Here is an 18,370-nt window from a genome sequence, read left to right as displayed (position 1 = left end):
TCACACAGGGTGAAGCCCCAGTGTTCCTCCCCCTGGAGAAGGTGACCAGACTCCTGACACTCAGCATTTCTCCCCCAGGTCCCCGGCAACTTCCACGTGTCCACACACAGTGCCACAGCCCAGCCACAGAACCCGGACATGACGCATGTCATCCACAAGCTCTCCTTTGGGGACACGCTACAGGTGAGCAGGGGACACTCGAGATGACATGGCTGGGGGTGGGCCTTCTGGGGCTGTGTCACCCAGTGCCCTCTGTCCTCTCTGGGGACAAGGAAGGGCTACCCTTAAAGTGACATCTGAGCCAAGCCTGGAAGGGTAAGAAGGGTTTCACCAGGAACAGAACAAGGAAACGGGTCCTAGGCAGGGGGTGTCTCAAACATCACCCCTCTCCTACAGCACCCAGCTGGTGGTTTTCATATGAAAGACCCTCAAGGTTACTTTCAGAAAAATGGATCAGTAAGCGTATGTGGCATGGCATGTTGTTCTGTGCCGAGATGCCAGAGGCCCAGGACACAAGGGCTGGCTCGACAGCTGAGAGGGCCCAGAAGCACTTGCCTGAAGTGGAAGCCAGGAGGTGGGGTGTGTGGGGTGTGTGGGGTGTGAGAGACCCATGTTAGATTGAGGAAGGTGGAGACTGAAGGTCTGGTTGGTGACTCAGAGCACCCATCTGCAGCAAGGAAGATGGACCCAGGAGGCAAGACTATAGGCAGGGAGGTGAGAGAAGGGCCCAGACCAAGGCAGGGTGGAGGGGAGAGGAGCAGAGGAGGAGCTGAGGAGGGAGGAGCAGTGGTCTCACATTGCTGCACGCAGGGGCAAAACAGAAGGACACAGAAACTATGGTCCCAAGTTTAGTCATTAGTGGGTTGGAAATCTGATTTTTAAAAAAAAATGTACAAAACTTAGCTTAGGGCCCATCCATCCATTCATTTTCTGTCCATCCATCTATTCAACAAATATGTATGAAGTACCTACCATGTTCCAGGCCTTGCATACCTCGGTGAGTTCAAACATGGTCCCTGCCCACCTGGAGCTTCCAGTCTAGAGGGGAAGACAACAGGCCGGGCTCGGTGGCTCACGCCTATAATCCCAGCACTTTGGGAGGCTGAGGCGGGCGAACTGCTTGAGGTCAAAAGTTTGAGACCAGCCTGGCCAACATGGTGAAATTCCGTTTCTACTAAAAATACAAAAATTAGCCGGGCGTGGTGGCGGGCACCTGTAATCCCAGCTACTCAGGAGGCTGAGGCAGGGATCGTGCCACTGCACTCCAGCCTGGGTAACAGAGTAAGACTCCTCTCAAAAAAATAAAAAATAAAAATAAAAATAAATGGTACAAATAAATGTGAGATAAAGCCATGACACATGACAATGGAAGAGAACATTCTAGCCTTCTTGTCTCCATAACCACGGTTCTCATGGGTTAGAAATGAAGCCTTCTCATGGTCAGTCTCAAGACAGCAAATAGACAAACTTCCTTTTCCTTGTTGAGGAATTGCAGCTCCTTCCACGTGTTGAGGAATTGCTTGTTGAGAACATGCAGTTGTGTGAAGTGCCCAGTAAGCATCAGCCTCCTGAGACCAAGATCAGGGATTACACCATCCTGCTGCTGCCCGCCGCTCCTGGAGTGGCCATCTCCACAGAATCATGTCCCCGCCTACCTCTCTGATGTCTCCTCCTTCCTTCTATTCAGACACCTCACTTCCTTCCTCCTGGGGGCCGTGTGGGCCTGTCTCCAGACTCAAGCCTTTGTACGTGCTGCTCACCAGTTTAACTTCCCACTTTCCTCCAGATCTTGCTATCAATGTCATTTCCTCCAGGAAGCCCTCCAGGGTGTCTAGCTCAATAACCCCTGTTAACTATGCCCATGGTAGCATGCTCCATTTACCAGGTATGCCTTGTCCTCCTTTAGATGTTCCTTGAGGCCAACCTGGTTTCCCATTGTCCTCAGAGAAAAGGTGGGATGTGGTTTTCAGTCCCACTCTACAGCAGCCCACCCCGCTGCCCGGAGGAGGGTTCTCTTCACACCTGCTGTGTGTTCTCTGCAGCAGACATGATGGGGGGCCCACACGCTGGGGCACCCCTGCCTGGACTCCTCTATGGACCTTTCAGAAGACCCTGGGATCTCAGGAGAAACCTTCTGGACCCAGAATCCACGTTCACTTGAATTTTCTGTGTGGCTTCATGGAAAGAGTCCAGCTTAGTGTCAGACAGACCTGATTTCAGAGTTTAGCTTAGCCACTTACCAGCCGGGCAAGTTCTGGTGTCTTTCCAAGCCTTGAGTTGCTTTTCTGTAAAATGGGCCCAATGATACATCAGTTGGGGCATGAAATGAAATTATATGAAGGGGCCAGGATGGAGCATCACATAGTAGGTGCTAGAGATGGGAAACAAGCTTGTGCCTACTATGTGCCAGGCCCGTGCTGCCTCTTGCTCGCCACAAATCTCCTGGAGCCCCCTTTTACACACTGGTAGGGTTCCTAGACCAGGTGGCACCTGGCCGTCCCCCACAACCAGGGCCAGGCCTGGAGGTGGAGGTGTCCTGGGGACCATCCCCTTACTGAATTTTTCCACAGGTCCAGAACGTCCACGGAGCTTTCAATGCTCTCGGGGGAGCAGACAGACTCACCTCCAACCGTATGTATCCCTGCTGGGAACAGCCTTCTGCTCCAAGATGCCCAGTACAGCAGGCAGGGATGGGGGAGGGCAGAGGGGTGGGGGTGCCTGTCCAGCACCCACTCCGAGGCAGGGAGGCTGCTCATGCTCCATTCCCACAGCTAGCCAGTAGGAAGGTGGGCCCAGCCCCATCTGACGGAGAAGGAAGAAGGCTTGTCCCGGGGAAGGTACATGCCATCCCTTGGCACAGCAGACGCACGCACACAGTGGATCCCAGCTATTACCATTATTGTTGCTGTCATCACAGCCACATCATCATCCTTAGTTGAACTAATTACCTAAGATCCCACAGGGAGCTACGGCAGAACCAGAATCTGTTCTGGCTCCAGGTCGCATCGTGAGAACAGGTCTGTGGGTGGCCCGGTCAGGTCTGACCACATGGCTGCCTCCCCCACACCTCACTCTCCTCCTGCTCAAACTCCTCCCATCGACAGTGGCTCCTCCTAGAGTCCTCACCCTCCTTAGCTCCCTGGCAGCTTGGCCCAGATCAAAGAAAACAGCACATCTCCACACGCAGACAGGAGAGAATGCACACCTGTGTGTGCACACCAACACACATGAGCTCACATGGCCTCAGACCCGCGCACGAATGGGCCCAGGAGGCCCGTCTGCTCAAGCAGACCCGCAGACCCACTGCTGCACAGGGTACCTGGATTTTTCTTATTTCCTCACCTGAGCTCACCTTTTAATCCACGTCTTTTCTTATTATTTCCTGAAATGTGTTTGCTCTCCCATTGTCAGGGATCCAAGGCAAAGAAAACATTCCTCTGTGACCTGCCCCCTGACAAATCAAACCTCATTTTTCTGTGTCCCTGTGAATCCTTGTCCATAAGCAGAAGTCACTTTTCTTTTTTTCCAAGGCATGGATCGCAGTTGACTGTCTGCTTTCTGTACCTGACCTTATTACATAGCCATGATTTTCTTACTTTCCAGTTGTAATGGGAGCACAGTTGTCCATCTTGCAGCTCTGCTGTGCTTTTCTTTCTTTTTTTTCTTTTTGAGATGGAGTCTCACTCTGCCACCCAGGCTAGAGTTCAATGGCACAGTCTCGGCTCACTGCAACCACAGCCTCCCGGGTTCAAGCAATTCTCCTGTCTCAGTCTCTGGGTAATCGGGATTACAGGTGCCCGCCACTATGCCCAGCTAATTTTTTGTATTTTTAGGAGAGACAGGGTTTCACCACGTTGGCCAGGCTAGTCTCGAACTCCTGACTTCAGGTGATCTGTCCCCCTCTGCTCAGCTTTTCTTTTTTTTTTTTTTTGAGACGGAGTCCCGCTCTGTTGCCCAGGCTGGAGTGCAGTGGCCGGATCTCAGCTCACTGCAAACTCCGCCTCCTGGGTTTACACCATTCTCCTGCCTCAGCCTCCTGAGTAGCTGGGACTACGGGCGCCCGCCACCTCGCCTGGCTAGTTTTTTTTTTGTATTTTTTAGTAGAGACGGGGTTTCACCGGGTTAGCCAGGATGGTCTCGATCTCCTGACCTTGTGATCCGCCCGTCTCGGCCTCCCAAAGTGCTGGGATTACAGGCTTGAGCCACCGTGCGCGGCTCTGCTCGGCTTTTCTAAGGCATTGTCTTCTCACTGGAAGCATCTGCAGTTTTCGGTGTTTCACCGTGGCAGTAATGCCTCTGATATGTACAGGGTTGGCGCTGTGTTACCCGATTGCTTTTCAGCTGTGTCTGGTTCCCATTCATGCTGCCTCCAGCAACGGATAAGTAGACGGCAAGCACCTCCTTATTTGAATGCAAATGTCTGGTTGTAATAGAGGTAGATGATTCTTGGTGTGGTGCTGTGGTCATTGTCGTTTTGTGTCATGGTAACATGCCATCCCACGTTGGCCGTCCACAAATGTTCGCAGCTATGATGGACGCCTCAGCTGCTGGACAGGAAAGAGGATCAAGCTAAGAAGGCCCAGAGTGTGCAAGCAGAGAGAGGGTGTGGACAGAAAACCTTGCCTTCTCCAGGGCTAGTGACGAAAGTCATCTCAGGCTGGCTTAAGTGGAGAGAAAAAAGTATGAGATCAAGCAATGGACAGCCGGGGAAGGGCTGGCTTTTATTTCCTTGGCTCCCAAGCTCAGTCCCCGGCACTGGGCCTTTGCCTTTGTAGGTCCCTCTGTGCCCAGGTCTTGCTGTGGGGGTTGCTTCGTAGCATTAAGGTCTCAGTTCAAATGCCACCACTTCCAAGAAGCCCTCGCTGGTCACCCTATCTAAAGTAACCCCCACTCCTAAGGACAAACCTGTTTTTTCTTCCTAGCATAGACCACTCTCTGAAATCACCTTGTTCTCCCAGTCAGCTGCTGCCTTGGCTGTTGCACTAGCTAGAACATAGCACTCTGCCTTGCCCACTGCTTTGTCCCCAGGACCCAGCCCTGTGCTCAGGGTATAGTGGGTATATAATCGATTATTAGAGGCCTGGAGGCCACTGTGGAAGAGCTCTGGCCAGATGGTGGTGCAGTGTGGTGGTGAGGACCTTGGCCTCCAGTGTCCCGCTCCACTCTTTCCCAGCCCTATGGTCTTGGGAAAGTCATTTAACTCTGCTAAGCCTCAGTTTTTGCATCTGTAAAGTGGGAAGAATCCTCTCCACCTTAAGCCTTGCCATGAGGATTAATGAGATGCGTGTACAGAGTTTAGTCCACGGCCTGCCACATTGTGAGCACTCAATAAATGTTGGCCGTTCGCGTCATTGTTGTCAACAGCTAACTTCAGGAACGAGATCCCCTAGGGCAGAATCTAAGGAGAACCTTTCCTATATCAAATTGTGTCTTGTATTGTGATGCTGAATTGTTTAACTGGTCCCAAATGACATAACTGGGATGAAACCAGCTTGTCATGTATATGTAACACATAATATGGGCTGTCACATATATGTGTGTGTGTATATGTGTATGTAAGTATACACACACACACATATATATGTGCTGCTGGTTTAAAAACGCAGGTTCTGGGCCCCACTCCAGTGGCGGGATAGGGATGAAGCAAGATTGGCCAGACGTCGGTAACTGCTGAAGTTGGGAAATGGGTACGTGGGAGTCCATTATACGATTCCCTATGTTTTAGATTTGAATTTTTCCATACGAAGATTTTGCGGATAGGGGAGGAGGGAGTGAGCCTGAAGGGAGTGTGGGCCGGCCTAGACCACGTTGGAGCCAGCAGTCTCTAGGAATGGTCAACTCACAAGAAGTCCACATGGGTCTAATTAACTGCAGTGTCTCCAGTGGGCACTTGGCAAATTGTATCAAAGACCTTAAAAATGGTCATTGCCTTTGAGTCATCAATTGTACTCATAGGAGAGTAAGCTAAGGAAATAATTAAGAGAGTGTACAAAGATCTAGGAAAATAATGTTCATTTGGTCATTGTTTGTAAGAATGAAAATGAGGAACCACGTCAGTATTCAGGCATGGGGGTTGATTGAGCATGGTAACTGCCCAAGATGAGCGAGGAGTGTCAGCACCTTGCTGGCAGTCAGGCAGCAAACATTTATTGAGCACCTACTATATACTGGGCATTGGGCTAGGTTCTGGGGATAGAGAGATGAATAAAACAAACCTCTATGGAGCTTATGTTCTGTGTCTTAGACCTGAAAAGTTCACGATGTTCAGTTCTTACAAAAAGATACAGTACGGTGCTATTTTAGGAAAATATAAGTGTATATATAAACATGTCTGGCAGTTTATATGTAAGAATGGGAACCATACTTTTCTGATGGCGAGTTTATGGGTGATTTTTTTTTTTTTTTTTTTTTTTTGCCCTTGGTGATCACCTGTGTTTTGTACAATTTTTTTTTTTTTTTTTTTGAGATGGAGTCTCACTCTATTGCCCAGGCTGGAGAGCAGTGGCGGCTCACTGCAACCAGCGATTCTCCTGCCTCAGCCTCCCTAGTAGCCAAGACTACAGGTGTGTGCCACCACGCCTGGCTAATTTTTGTATTTTTAGTAGAGATGGGGTTTCACCATGTTGGCCAGGCTGGTCTTGAACTCCTCACCTCACGTGATCCTCCCACCTCAGCCTCCCTAAGTGCTGGCATTACAGGCATGAGCCACCACGTCCAGCCTTGTACAAGTTTTAACAAGAAATATTACAGGGGTGATTTTGATAAGGCATTCACTTTTTCATTTCTTCAAGTTTTTAACGTAGGGCGATAGGCATTTGGACACCACTGTCAAGCGTGGTCTTGGGCTCTTGTTTTAAAAATGTAAATCCTGAGCTCCACCCTTGACCATTTAATGGGCTGCTCCTGGAAAGAGGCCCAGGTGTCCTTTAATCCAAATGATTCGACTGCTTCTGACATCTGAGAACCATTACGGGGCTGAACAGAGAGATGTTGGAGTCTTCATGGACTTGGCTCGGCGGCTGCAGGACTTGTCTCAGGTTTTCAGAGGAACCCACTCCGAACAATTCAGGAAACACTTCCTTTGCTTACTGAGATGTGGCTTTGGCAGGAAGGGACAGGAAGGGAGTGTCGGGGCAGGGAGGGAGTGTTAGGGCAGTGAATGCTGTCTGCATCCCCAGCCTTCTTATAGAAGAGGACTGACTCGGCTATGCGACCAGGATTAGAACCCACAGGCCTGAATTGCTGTGTTATTTTAGCTCTGTAGTCCATGACCCGAGAGTCTAGAAGGCCCATGAGCTTCCTGTAAGCATCCCAGAAGGCCCAGGACAGTTCATACCTTTCCTGGGTGATATCTGGCCGCTCTGGGCCAGCATTCTATTAGCCCAGCATTGGACTCCAGTTACCTCATGCTTATCAGCAGCTGATTCATCTGTGCTTTCATTCATGCCCCTGTCCAGTCATCCTTCCATCCGTTCATTCATTCAGTAAGCATTTGCCACGGTCCACTTGGTACCAGGCCCTGCACGGGGCTCTGGGGACACAGAGATGAGTAAGGCTCCATCCCTGCCTTCAGCAGCTCCCCCATCCAGGAAGAACTGATCTGCCGTTGATTTCTTTCCCCATTTTCAGTTACTCAGTGCTTCAGCGGTGCAGTTTTTCTGGTTGATAGGCTCTTTTCTTTTTAATACTGAAACATAGTTTGTTTTAAAAGTAAAACTATTCAAACAATATCAGAGGTTGTACAATGAAATGGGATCTTTCTCAAATCCTGCCTTCCTCCCCAGAAGCTAAAGCTGCCCGTGGTTCCTTGGGCATCTTTCCAGATAATTCTCCTATATATTTACATGGATAGAGAGTGTCTCCCCCTCCCCCAATCCATGACTTGGTTCTTTTCCCTGTTGGAGAATAGCTGCTCCTAGCACCCACTTTTTTTTTTTTTTTTATTGAGACAGAGTCTCGCTCTGTCACCCAGGCTGGAGTGCAGTGGTGTGATCTTAGCTCACTGCAACCTCTGCCTCCCAGGTTCAGGCGATTCTCCTGCCTCAGCCTCCTGAGTAGCTGGGATTTTTGAATTTTTAGTAGAGACGGGGTTTCACCATCTTGGCCAGGCTGGTCTTGAACTCCTGACTGCAGAAGATCCACCCGCCTCGGCTTCCCAAAGTATTGGGATTACAGTAAGCGACCGCGCCCGGCCAACACTCACTCTTTCATGGTTGCTCTGTCGATGGACGTTTGGGTTGTTTCCAGAATTTTAATAATGTATATAGTGCAGGAGGAAGATCCTGATGGATAGAGTCTCCTAATTCCCGGTGTCCAAGGGGAGATGAAGAGCAGTTGGTTGGTGATAAAACTGGGGGGAATGAGCCCCCTGTTGTGCCCAGGGGGTTTAGGATTAGGACTGAAATGACATAGAGCTGTCAGCGGGCAGTGCCTGTCCCCTGCTTCATTCTGCTGTGTCCTTCCCGCAGCCCTGGCCTCCCACGACTACATCCTGAAGATTGTACCCACGGTTTATGAGGACAAGAGTGGCAAGCAGCGGTACTCCTACCAGTACACGGTGGCCAACAAGGTGCGCGGGCGATGGCTGGGCCAAGCTCTGTGCGGCGGCGCCCTCTGCTGACCGAGAGCAGAGACGACAGGAGGCTGCACCGACGCACTTTCTTCCGGTTCCTTTCTGGAGGCCTTTCCTGGGGGTTAGCTTGGGCCAGGCTCTGTCTCTGGGTAAAGGTGAAAGGCCTAGTCGCAGTCTCAGAGTCAAGGAGAACAGATCTAACCAGGAGATAGGGTTTGAGAAAGAGCAGATAGGCTCCGTCCTACAAGGTCCTGGGGTTGCAGGGCTGTTTCAAACAGCCCTGCATCTGGTCTGAGTGTCTTTAGACACAGACCCCAGGGTGCTCAACACACACAGACACTGCTGCTCTCAGGGCACAGGCACTTTACCCAAACTCATGAGGCTGCTGTGTCACACCAAGATGGCTGTTGATTAATTTGCTATTGATTGACAGGGGTGTCCCCAGGACCCCAACACTCAAAGTCATGGAGAAGACACCAGGCCTTAGTGAGCAGCAGAGCATAGTCAGAGTCTGCAGAGTGGGATGGCCCAGAAATTAGTGGTCTCAAGCCAAGACAGCCTTGGGCTTCCCCAGGGGTACCACACCAATGGGACATGAATACTTGAAGCCTGTTGGTTGAGATGCCCCTGCTAGACCCTGGTGGATGGGTTTTTCCCACTTACCACCAGGACTGTCCTTTTTCTTCCATTCCAAGGCTGCCCAAACCCCTTATAAGTGATACCTGTTTAGTTCAGTTAATTATAACAATAGTAGGAGGCATAGCTGTCAGTCATTGAGTACTTCCTGGGGGCTAGACGTGCTAAGCTCTCTTCTTCCATCTTCTCAGTCATCATGACAGCTCTGATGTTGAGACTGTTATTGAGCCCATTTTGTTGATTTGGCCATTGAGGCATTAAGAGGTGGTTGTAGGCCGGGCGCGGTGGCTCAAGCCTGTAATCCCAGCACTTTGGGAGGCCGAGACGGGCGGATCACGAGGTCAGGAGATCGAGACCATCCTGGCTAACACGGTGAAACCCCGTCTCTACTTAAAAAAAAACACAAAAAACTAGCCGGGCGAGGTGGCGGGCGCCTGTAGTCCCCGCTACTCGGGAGGCTGAGGCAGGAGAATGGCGTAAACCCGGGAGGCGGAGCTTGCAGTGAGCTGAGATCTGGCCACTGCACTCCAGCCCGGGCGACAGAGCAAGACTCCGTCTCAAAAAAAAAAAAAAAAAAAAAAAAAGAGGTGGTTGTAGAGCTATAAACTGGCTGAGTGGGGATTAGAACAGGTTTTCCTTGAGCTCCAGAGCCTGGCTTCTTGATCACCTCATGCCTCAGTCTAAGGAAGGGGCTGTGAGTCTGCCTACCTGCGAGCTGCTCTCTGTCCAATGGCTTAGTCCCTCTGTTCTGACTCACCCTAAATTGATGTTCCTGGGCGCTCTGTTTCTTTTATTCACTGTTTCACAAGGGGCATCTCATTGTAACCCTCACATGCTCATAGCAACTAACAGATGGAAAAGCACAGATGCAAGCTCAGGACCACACTGCAGTTCAAATTCCAGCTCAGACATTCACTAGCTATTGACCCGGGACATGTCACATAGCCACTGTGTGCCTCAGTTTACTCATTCATAAAATAGAGATGATACTTTATAAGATTGCTGTCATGTGAGGCAATGTTTTCAAAAATGCCTAGCCCACCAAAAAAAAAAAACCTTTAGGTAAATGATACTGACTGTTGCTATTTTTCACTCTTTTTCTCTGTCCCTCAGCTCTAGGCTGTGACCCAGACAGTCAACCTACCCCAGAAGCTCTCCTAGAGAAAGCTGATCTTCCCTTCCTCAAAGCTCCTTTTCCCAATGCTTTGGCGAGGCCGAGCAGCCAGAGCAGCTTGCTCAGCTTCTCTGCGGCTGCAGCCGCACTCTGCCCTGGGAGCAGGCAGCAGTGACCCAGTGGGAGGTCAGGGCTCAGTGTGACCTCTGGAGTGGCCTGGGCTCCTCAGGCTCAGCATTTGGGGTGGGGGGTACCCCAGTGGTTCAATACGGTCTCCAGTTGTTGCAGATTTTAGCACCTCGAAGTGCCCAAACTGGAGAGATCCCAGGGGTCATCATCCCAGGCCCATCGGTGTTTAGATGGGGAAACCAAGTCCCTGAGGGAGGGAGGGGCTGGCCCAAGGATGCCTGTTAGCTCAGCCCCTTAGTATCCTTAGTCCCTGCTGTGTGCATTCTCGGGAAGGTTGGTGGCAGGGCGGGGCCTTCTGGCTTTGCAGTTCAGTCCATTCCTCTGAGGCAGCTAGCCCGCTCCCCACACGGCGTTTACACCCGTCACACACACACACACACACACCGGGTCTCCTGCTTATCCATCATGTGTGGCTCAGAATGTCCCCTCCCCAGTCTCCCAGATGCCTCCTGGGAGAATGGGTCGTTCGTTCATTTGTTCATGGCCCCCTCAACTCTCCATGTCCCTCCATCCAACATGCGTGATGTCGCAGTGTTAGGGATATTCTTGTCTTCCTCCTTCTGCAGACTGTGACTCCCTGTGGGGAAAGGGCAGGACTTGCTCACCTCGGGGTCCCCAGCAGCCAGCCATGGGCCACCACAGTGGAGGCGTTCAGCAAACCATTGTTGAATAAATGAATGGATTTCGCATGGCCTAGGGGTTGAAGGAGGCCATAGGCCTTTACTCAGCCAACAATTACACTTTTCCTTTTACAGCTCTGCTTCCTAATGTATTTTCTGAATCTGTTGCTGCTTGCAGCTCACATGGTCAATTTCTAAACAACCAAGGGGGTCAAAAATGCCCAGCTGTGCACAGCAGAGGTTAGGGCCTCCAGGGGAAGGGATATGAGAGAGGGAGTGGGGGAGTCTGGCTTTGTGGAGCAGAGAGGGAGGAAAGTCCTTTCTGGAGGGTTACTGGGGGACCCACCCACCCTGGGACACAGTTTGTACTTTTGATTCTCATATCCTCTACCCCAGGAATACGTCGCCTACAGCCACACAGGCCGTATCATCCCTGCCATCTGGTTCCGCTACGACCTCAGCCCCATCACGGTCAAGTACACAGAGAGACGGCAGCCGCTGTACAGATTCATCACCACGGTGAGTGGCCTGGGGCAGTGGGCTGGGCCCTGAGCCAGCCACCGTGCGCCTGCTCTGGACCCCTTTCCTTAGTGCCCCTCACCTGTTCTTGCTGAAACAGGATGCAGCCTACAGGGCTAGCGGCTCTGGCTGTGCACAGGAGGCTTCGACCCGAAGGATGCTGAGAAATGTTCTCAGAAACACACCAGTACGAATGACGTTTTGTCTAGAAAGTATTTTCCAGAGGAGAATGCCCCGAAATCCATTTAATTCCTGAAGCAAATCTCCATATGGTTCCAGTAGATGTTTAGGATTTTCTCCAGTTTTTTATTGTTATGGAAATTATTCTTAGCAGAGTTTATCCTTTCATGTGTAAATTTTACACCAAAGATTTAACTCATTTTTTTTCAGGTCTAATTTCCAGTTGTAGCTGCTAATAGGGTCAGATTTTTCTCTCTCCTTCCTCCCTGTTCTCTCTTTTTTGCCATGGTCTTTACCACGTCCAGTTTTCTCTAGGGCAGCTTCAAGCTGATGTTAGTTTTCCTTTATGCTGATTATTTCTATCACGTCTACTGTTTCCTGGCCTCCCATTCAGAAGGTCCTTGGGGTCAGAACAGGAGGACCAGGGTGCCCTCCTTCACCCAAGAGGCCCAAGAGGTACTGAAGAAGCCAGAGTTAGCTGAGATGGAAGAGACAGGGTGGCTATCCCTACTTCACAGATTTGGAAACTGAGACCTAAAGATAAATATAGCATTGGGAGGTCCTTATTTTTCTGTACTTCTTTATACTTATAATGATGGTTCAAGATCAAAGGTCTTGGCTCTTTGATTTCCCACAATAACTAGGTCAGTATTAGTCAAGACTCTGTTACCGAAGATCCAGAACCAGACCTTGAGCTGGCCTGAGGAGTAGAAGATCTCAGGCATGGCTGGATCCAGCCTCAAACATTGCCAGGAATAGGTCTCTGTCTTCAGATCTGCTTTCCTCTATACTGACTTCATCTTCAAGTCAGTAGAAATGGCCTCTTTCTCAGTCATTCTAACCAAGTCCTGGATAGGACAGTGCTCTCACTGGCCCTGCTCAGGCCTCATGCCATCCTTGTGGCCTGGGAAATCAAATGCTCTGGTTGGCCAGGCTTAGGCCCTGTACCTGCTCTGGTGTCAACCCCATCCAAACCACAGGGACAGAGATTGTGAGGAATGAGGTTCCTCAAGAGAAAAGGCAGGGGCCAGCTACTGGAAGAGGAAAAAGTAGTTGCCAGGAGGCAGAACAGTGGGATGCTGTGACAGGGCCTCTGCCTTCTCATCTGTGTTGTAAGAACGATCATCTCTGTTCCTGCCACCTCCCAGGGCCTTGTGGGACTCAGGAGATGGTGAAAGGAGAAGCTCTTTGTAGATATGAAAAGCCAAGTAGGACGGGGCACAGTGGCTCACACTTGTAGTCCCAGCACTTTGGGAGGCTGAGGTGGGAGGATCGCTTGAGGCCAGGAGTTTGAAACCAGCCTGGGCAACATTGTGAAAGCTTATCTCTAAGAATCTTCTTAAATTAGCTGGATGTGGTGGTGTACGCACCTGTAGTCCCAGCTACTTAGGAGACTGAGGTGAGAGGATCACTTGAGCCCAGGATTTGAAGGCTACAGTGAGTCATGATCATACCACTGCACTCCAGCCTGGGCAACAGAGCGAGACCCTTTCTCTAAAAAACAAAACAAAAACCCCCACAAAACAGACAGAGACATACAAAGGGTGTCATAAGTCTGGTGCTTACATGAGCCTCAGACAGTTTTTTGCTGTTCTCTTTGACCACATAAAAGTTAGAAACTTCTGTTCAACAAACGGCACATAACATAAAGCAAAAACGCCACACGCAGCCTGGGAAGATACTGGCCACACATATGGGAAAGAGGTAGCCTTCAGAATTCATATGTAAAGAACTCCTAGAGATCAGTAAGAAAAAGTTAACAACCAGGCCGGGCGCAGTGGCTCAAGCCTGTAATCCCAGCACTTTGGGAAGCCGAGGCGGGCGGATCACGAGGTCAGGAGATCCATCCTGGCTAACATGGTGAAACCCCATCTCTACTAAAAATACAAAAAACTAGCCGGGCAAGGTGGTGGGCGCCTGTAGTCCCAGCTACTTGGGAGGCTGAGGCAGGAGAATGGCGTAAACCTGGGAGGCGGAGCTTGCAGTGAGCTGAGATCCGGCCACTGCACTCCAGCCTAGGCAACAGAGCGAGACTCCGTCTCAAAAAAAAAAAAAAAAGAAAGAAAAAGTTAACAACCAAAAAAAAATAGACAAGGCCAAGGACCAGCTCTTCACAGAGGAGATGATACTGGCAGTGAAAAGATGCTCAAGTTCACTAGAAATTGGAGGAATGAGAAGGCAAGACTCAATTCAGGCCAGACATGGTAGCTCAAAGATGTAATCCCAGCACTCTAGAGGGGTGGAAGCAGGAGGATCACTTGAGGCCAGGATTTTGAAACCAGCCTGGTCACCACAGCAAGACCCCATCCCTACAAAAGAAAAGTTAAAAAATTAGCTAGACATAGTGGTGCATGCCTGTAGTTTCAGCTACTTGGGAGGCTGGGGTGGGAGGATTGCTTAAGTGTGGGAGGTTGACACTGCATTGAGCCATGATGGTGGCACTGCACTCCAGCCTGGGCAACAAAGTGAGACCTGGTCTCAGAAAAATGAAAAAATTAAAAGACCCAATTGAATCCTATTGGACTGACAGAAATTGAAAACTTGGCCAGCTCACACCTGTAATTCCAGCACTTTGGGAGGCTGAGGCGGGCAGATCACCTGAGGCCAGGAGTTCAAGACCAGTCTAGCCAACATGGCAAAGCACTACTAAAAATACAAAAATTAGCAGGGCATGGTGATGTGCACCTGTAATCCCAGCTATATGGGAGGCTGAGATGAACCTGGGAGGCAGAGGTTGTAGTGAGCCAGGATCACTCCACTGCACTCCAGCCTGGGCAACAGAGTGAGACTGTCTCCACAAAAAAAAAAAAAAAAAAAAAAAAAAAAAAGAGGCCAGGCATGGTGGCTCATGCCTGTAATCCCAGCACTTTGGGAGACCGAGGCGGGTGGATCACGAGGTCAGGGGATCGAGATCAACTTGGCTAACACGGTGAAACCCCGTCTCTACTAAAAATACAAAAAATTAGCTGGGCATTGGTGGCGGGCACCTGTAGTTCCAGCTACTGGGGAGGATGAGGCAGGAGAATGGTGTGAACCCAAGAGGCGGAGCTTGTAGTGAGCCGAGATTGCGCCACTGCACTCCAGCCTGGGTGACAGAGCAAGACTCTGTCTCAAAAAAAAAAAAAATTGAAAACCTGCTACTACAAAGATTGGGAAGATGTGAAGCTATGGGAACCCACATGTACTACTGGTGTGCAGGGACATGGATGTAGCTACTCTGAGGGGAGATGCACAGACCCCAGGACCCAAAAAATCAGGGGATTTGTGAGCAAATGATTTCACCCAAGACCCCACAGGTAGCACACCCCAAGTGGGTCTTGGTGCTGAGTCTTACTCCAGCTCTCCTACTTCATTCCCACGATAAGCCACACACAGAGATACAAGTAGGTTCCCTGGTGCCTCCATGCAGGTCTAAACCACTCCTCAGAGGCCTAGCACCTGTAGCATTGACTGTAGCAGAGAAACCCCCTCCATCCAGGCCTCACAGTAGGGTTCAGAAGGCTCTTCTCTGTCCCTGTTTCTGTTTGCTGTTGTATGGAAAGCAGCTGAGACTCTGGGCATTAAAAATCACCTGGTAATGGCTGGGCATAGCGGCTTATGCCTGTAATCTCAGCACTTTGGGAGGCTGAGGCAGAGGGATCACTTGAGGTCAGGAGTTCAAGACCAGCCTGGTCAGCATCGCAAAACCTCATCTCTACTGAAAATACAAAAATTAGCCAGGCATGGGGGTAGGCATTTGTAGTCCCAGCTACTCGGGAGGCTGAGGAAGGAGAATCACTTGAACCCAGGAAACGGATGTTGCAGTGAGCCAAGATCATGCCACTGTATTCCAGCCTGGTGCCAGAGCGAGACTCTGTCTCACAAAATAATAATAAATTGGCCGGGTGCGGTGGCTCACACCTGTAATCCCAGCACTTTGGGAGGCCGAAGTAGGTGGATCACCAGGTCAGGAGTTCGAGACCAGCCTGACCAGCATTGTGAAACCCCATGTCCACTGAAAATACAAAAAATTAGCCAGGCATGGTGGTGCATGCTTGTCGTCCCAGCTACTCGGGAGGCTGAGGCAGGAGAATTGCTTGAACCTGGCAGACAGAGATTGCAGTAAGCCGAGATCAGGCCACTGTGCTCCAGTCTGGACAGAATGAGACTCCATCTCAAAAAAAAAAAAAAAAAAAGAAAAGAAAAGAAATCACTTGGCAAGTGGCTGAGAAATGAAGGGACTTCATTTATTCATTTAACATTTGCTAGAATTCACCATGTGCCGGCCTCTGTAGCAGGCACCAGGGTTAGCTGAATCATACACAGTCCCTGCCTTCAAGGAGACCCCGCTGGTGGGGCAGATGAGTGAGCGCAGGGAGCATTGACGGGGCTGTAGTGGAGATGTGTGCCTGACACTGCAGGCAAACGAGAGGGTGCCATCCCGTTTGTTTGGGAAGCTCCAAGAAGGGAATCCTGTGATGGGCCTTGAGCTGAAGAGAAAGGGCCCCGGGAAAGGGAATACTATGTGCAGAGGTGCCCAGTGTAACGTGTCCTATGCAGGCCGTGCCACCCCCTTTGGCAGGTGACAGACTCCCCAGTGAGCCGCTGACCTTCTGAGAGCAGGAGGCTCCGAGAAGCCACAGGGAAGACGCTTCCTTCATCAGAGACCCAATGCCTCCATGATTCCTTCTTCTCTTCCTGTCCTTGGCCACCAGCCTGTCCTCCATCTCTGCCCCACCCACCTCTGCTCAAGCATGGGCTGACAAAGCCCCAGGCTTGTGGGCCACACTGCTGCAGGGAACCTCCTGACATCATTAGCCTGGTGGTTCTTCTGAAGGCCCCGTGCCACCACCTTGGTTGCCATGGTAACCGTGGGGTCAGCTCTGAAGGAGCCAGCCGGCCGGCTGTGCCTGGCAGATGGCGTCATTGTGGAGCTTCAAAGGCCCTTGTCACAGGGCAGCAGATGTGGGGATGACGCCAGCACTCAGACACACACATACACACACGGCACAAAGATCCCTGGGAGCCCTCGGAGGGTGGGGTGGGGCCGGGATGGAAGTGGAGGCACCTGCTGTGGCTTCTCTTTCTCTCTTTTTAAAATCAAACACTTGCGTGCAAAGCCCCTAAACGGCAAATGGGGGCCTCTGCAAATAGCTCCTTAGAGGGGCTGGAGACGAAGAGGGGCTTAGGTCAGGATGTCGTCATGTGGCGGCTGCGGGGCTGGGAGGCAGCTGTGGGTGGGCTGGAGGGAGGGAGGGTAGAGGCAGGTGGGGCCTCCCCGATGCATTGCCAAGTGTTAAGTACCTGGCTGGTTCCAGGTTGCCCCCGCAGGGTCTCATTGTCCCGAAAGGGCTTGTTTATCCCCAGCCTAAACAGTGTTTCCTCCTGGAAGTCTTTAGCCAGGCTTCCTGGAGCTCCTCTCTCTCGGCACCTGGGGCACCTTGCTCAGAGCGATGTTCTGTGCTCTATCAGAACATTCCAGTGCTAAGGGAGTAAACAGATCATATTTGACGACATGCAAGTAATCCCCTCCAAAGTGCTCCCCTCCCACACAACACATTTGTCCCCTGCCACTTGCTGAAGCTCCCTTTTTGAGATTGAGATTGCATTCAAGTGGGTTGTGGTGACAGACTGGATGGCTTCAGAGGTGTCAGATCTCTTTCCTTGCGTGGTTGATTTTATTTTGGAGGAACAGCCAGAAGTCCATTAAACAAAGTGCCAGTTGGGCCAGTATGGCTGGGATGGTTTTTGCCCACCAAGAAGTACCGGATGGCGATGACACCCTCCCGTTGCGTGCTACTCAAAACTTATCATTCTTGAAGATTTGTGCAGCTCACTTAACTCGAGTGGTGCTCAGGGCCCTTGGCCAGGGCTTAACTTGGGTATGAGGGAGAGTTGCTACAGGGAGCCCCACCCACAGACGTTCTTCTGTGCTGCCCTCCTTCATGCTTTCTAACCAGGGGACTAATCCCCTAGACTTCAGATTGCCCTGCCTGGTTGCCAGGCCTGATGATGACCTCCAGGTCTGACTTACCTGTGTCCCTAGCATCCAGTGAAGGGCCTGGCCTGGACACAGGTGCTCAGAAATGTGTAAGGGGCAGCTGCCTAAAGAAGTGATCATATTTTCAGCTGGGCGCAGTGGCTCACACCTGTAATTCCAGTACTTTGGGTGGCCAACGTGGGCAGATCACCTGAGGCTAGGAGTTCAAGACCAGCCGGGCCAATATGGCGAAACCTTGTCTCTACTAAAAAGACAACTAGCCAGGTGTGGTGGTGCATGCCTGTAGTCCCAGCTACTGTGGAGGCTGAGGCAGGAGAATCACTTATACCCGGGAGGTGGAGGCTACAGTGAGCCAAGATCATGCTACTGCACTCCAGCCTTGTCTCAAAAAAGAAAAAAAAAAAAGATCATATTTTCCCTAGCCAGACAGGATGAGGGGAAAAAGTGATCATATAGCTACCCCTATTAAGCACCTACTATGTGCCAGGTAATTACATAGTTACCTCCTTTAGCCCTCCCAGCCACCCCTCAAGGTAGATGATTTTGTTCCTGTTTTATAA

At 50.8% G+C, this 18,370-nt stretch overlaps 1 protein-coding gene across 2 annotated transcripts in view; it reads left to right on the top strand.

Annotated features, from left to right (window-relative positions):
- The window catches only part of ERGIC1 (endoplasmic reticulum-golgi intermediate compartment 1), a 120,617-nt gene that overhangs the window by 89,709 nt on the left and 12,538 nt on the right, over nt 1-18,370 (top strand). For both annotated transcript variants that reach the window (XM_008015307.3, XM_073010524.1), the window contains 4 exons: nt 79-183; nt 2,571-2,631; nt 8,469-8,569; nt 11,528-11,650. In XM_008015307.3, the coding sequence (XP_008013498.2) occupies nt 79-183; nt 2,571-2,631; nt 8,469-8,569; nt 11,528-11,650 (390 nt within the window). The remainder of the gene's footprint in view (nt 1-78; nt 184-2,570; nt 2,632-8,468; nt 8,570-11,527; nt 11,651-18,370) is intronic.

This window comes from Chlorocebus sabaeus, chromosome 23 (genome assembly GCF_047675955.1).
Source record: "Chlorocebus sabaeus isolate Y175 chromosome 23, mChlSab1.0.hap1, whole genome shotgun sequence".
Classification (NCBI taxonomy): domain Eukaryota; kingdom Metazoa; phylum Chordata; class Mammalia; order Primates; family Cercopithecidae; genus Chlorocebus; species Chlorocebus sabaeus.
Note: the sequence above shows the minus strand (reverse complement) of the source record. Positions and strands in the feature narration are given on the sequence as shown.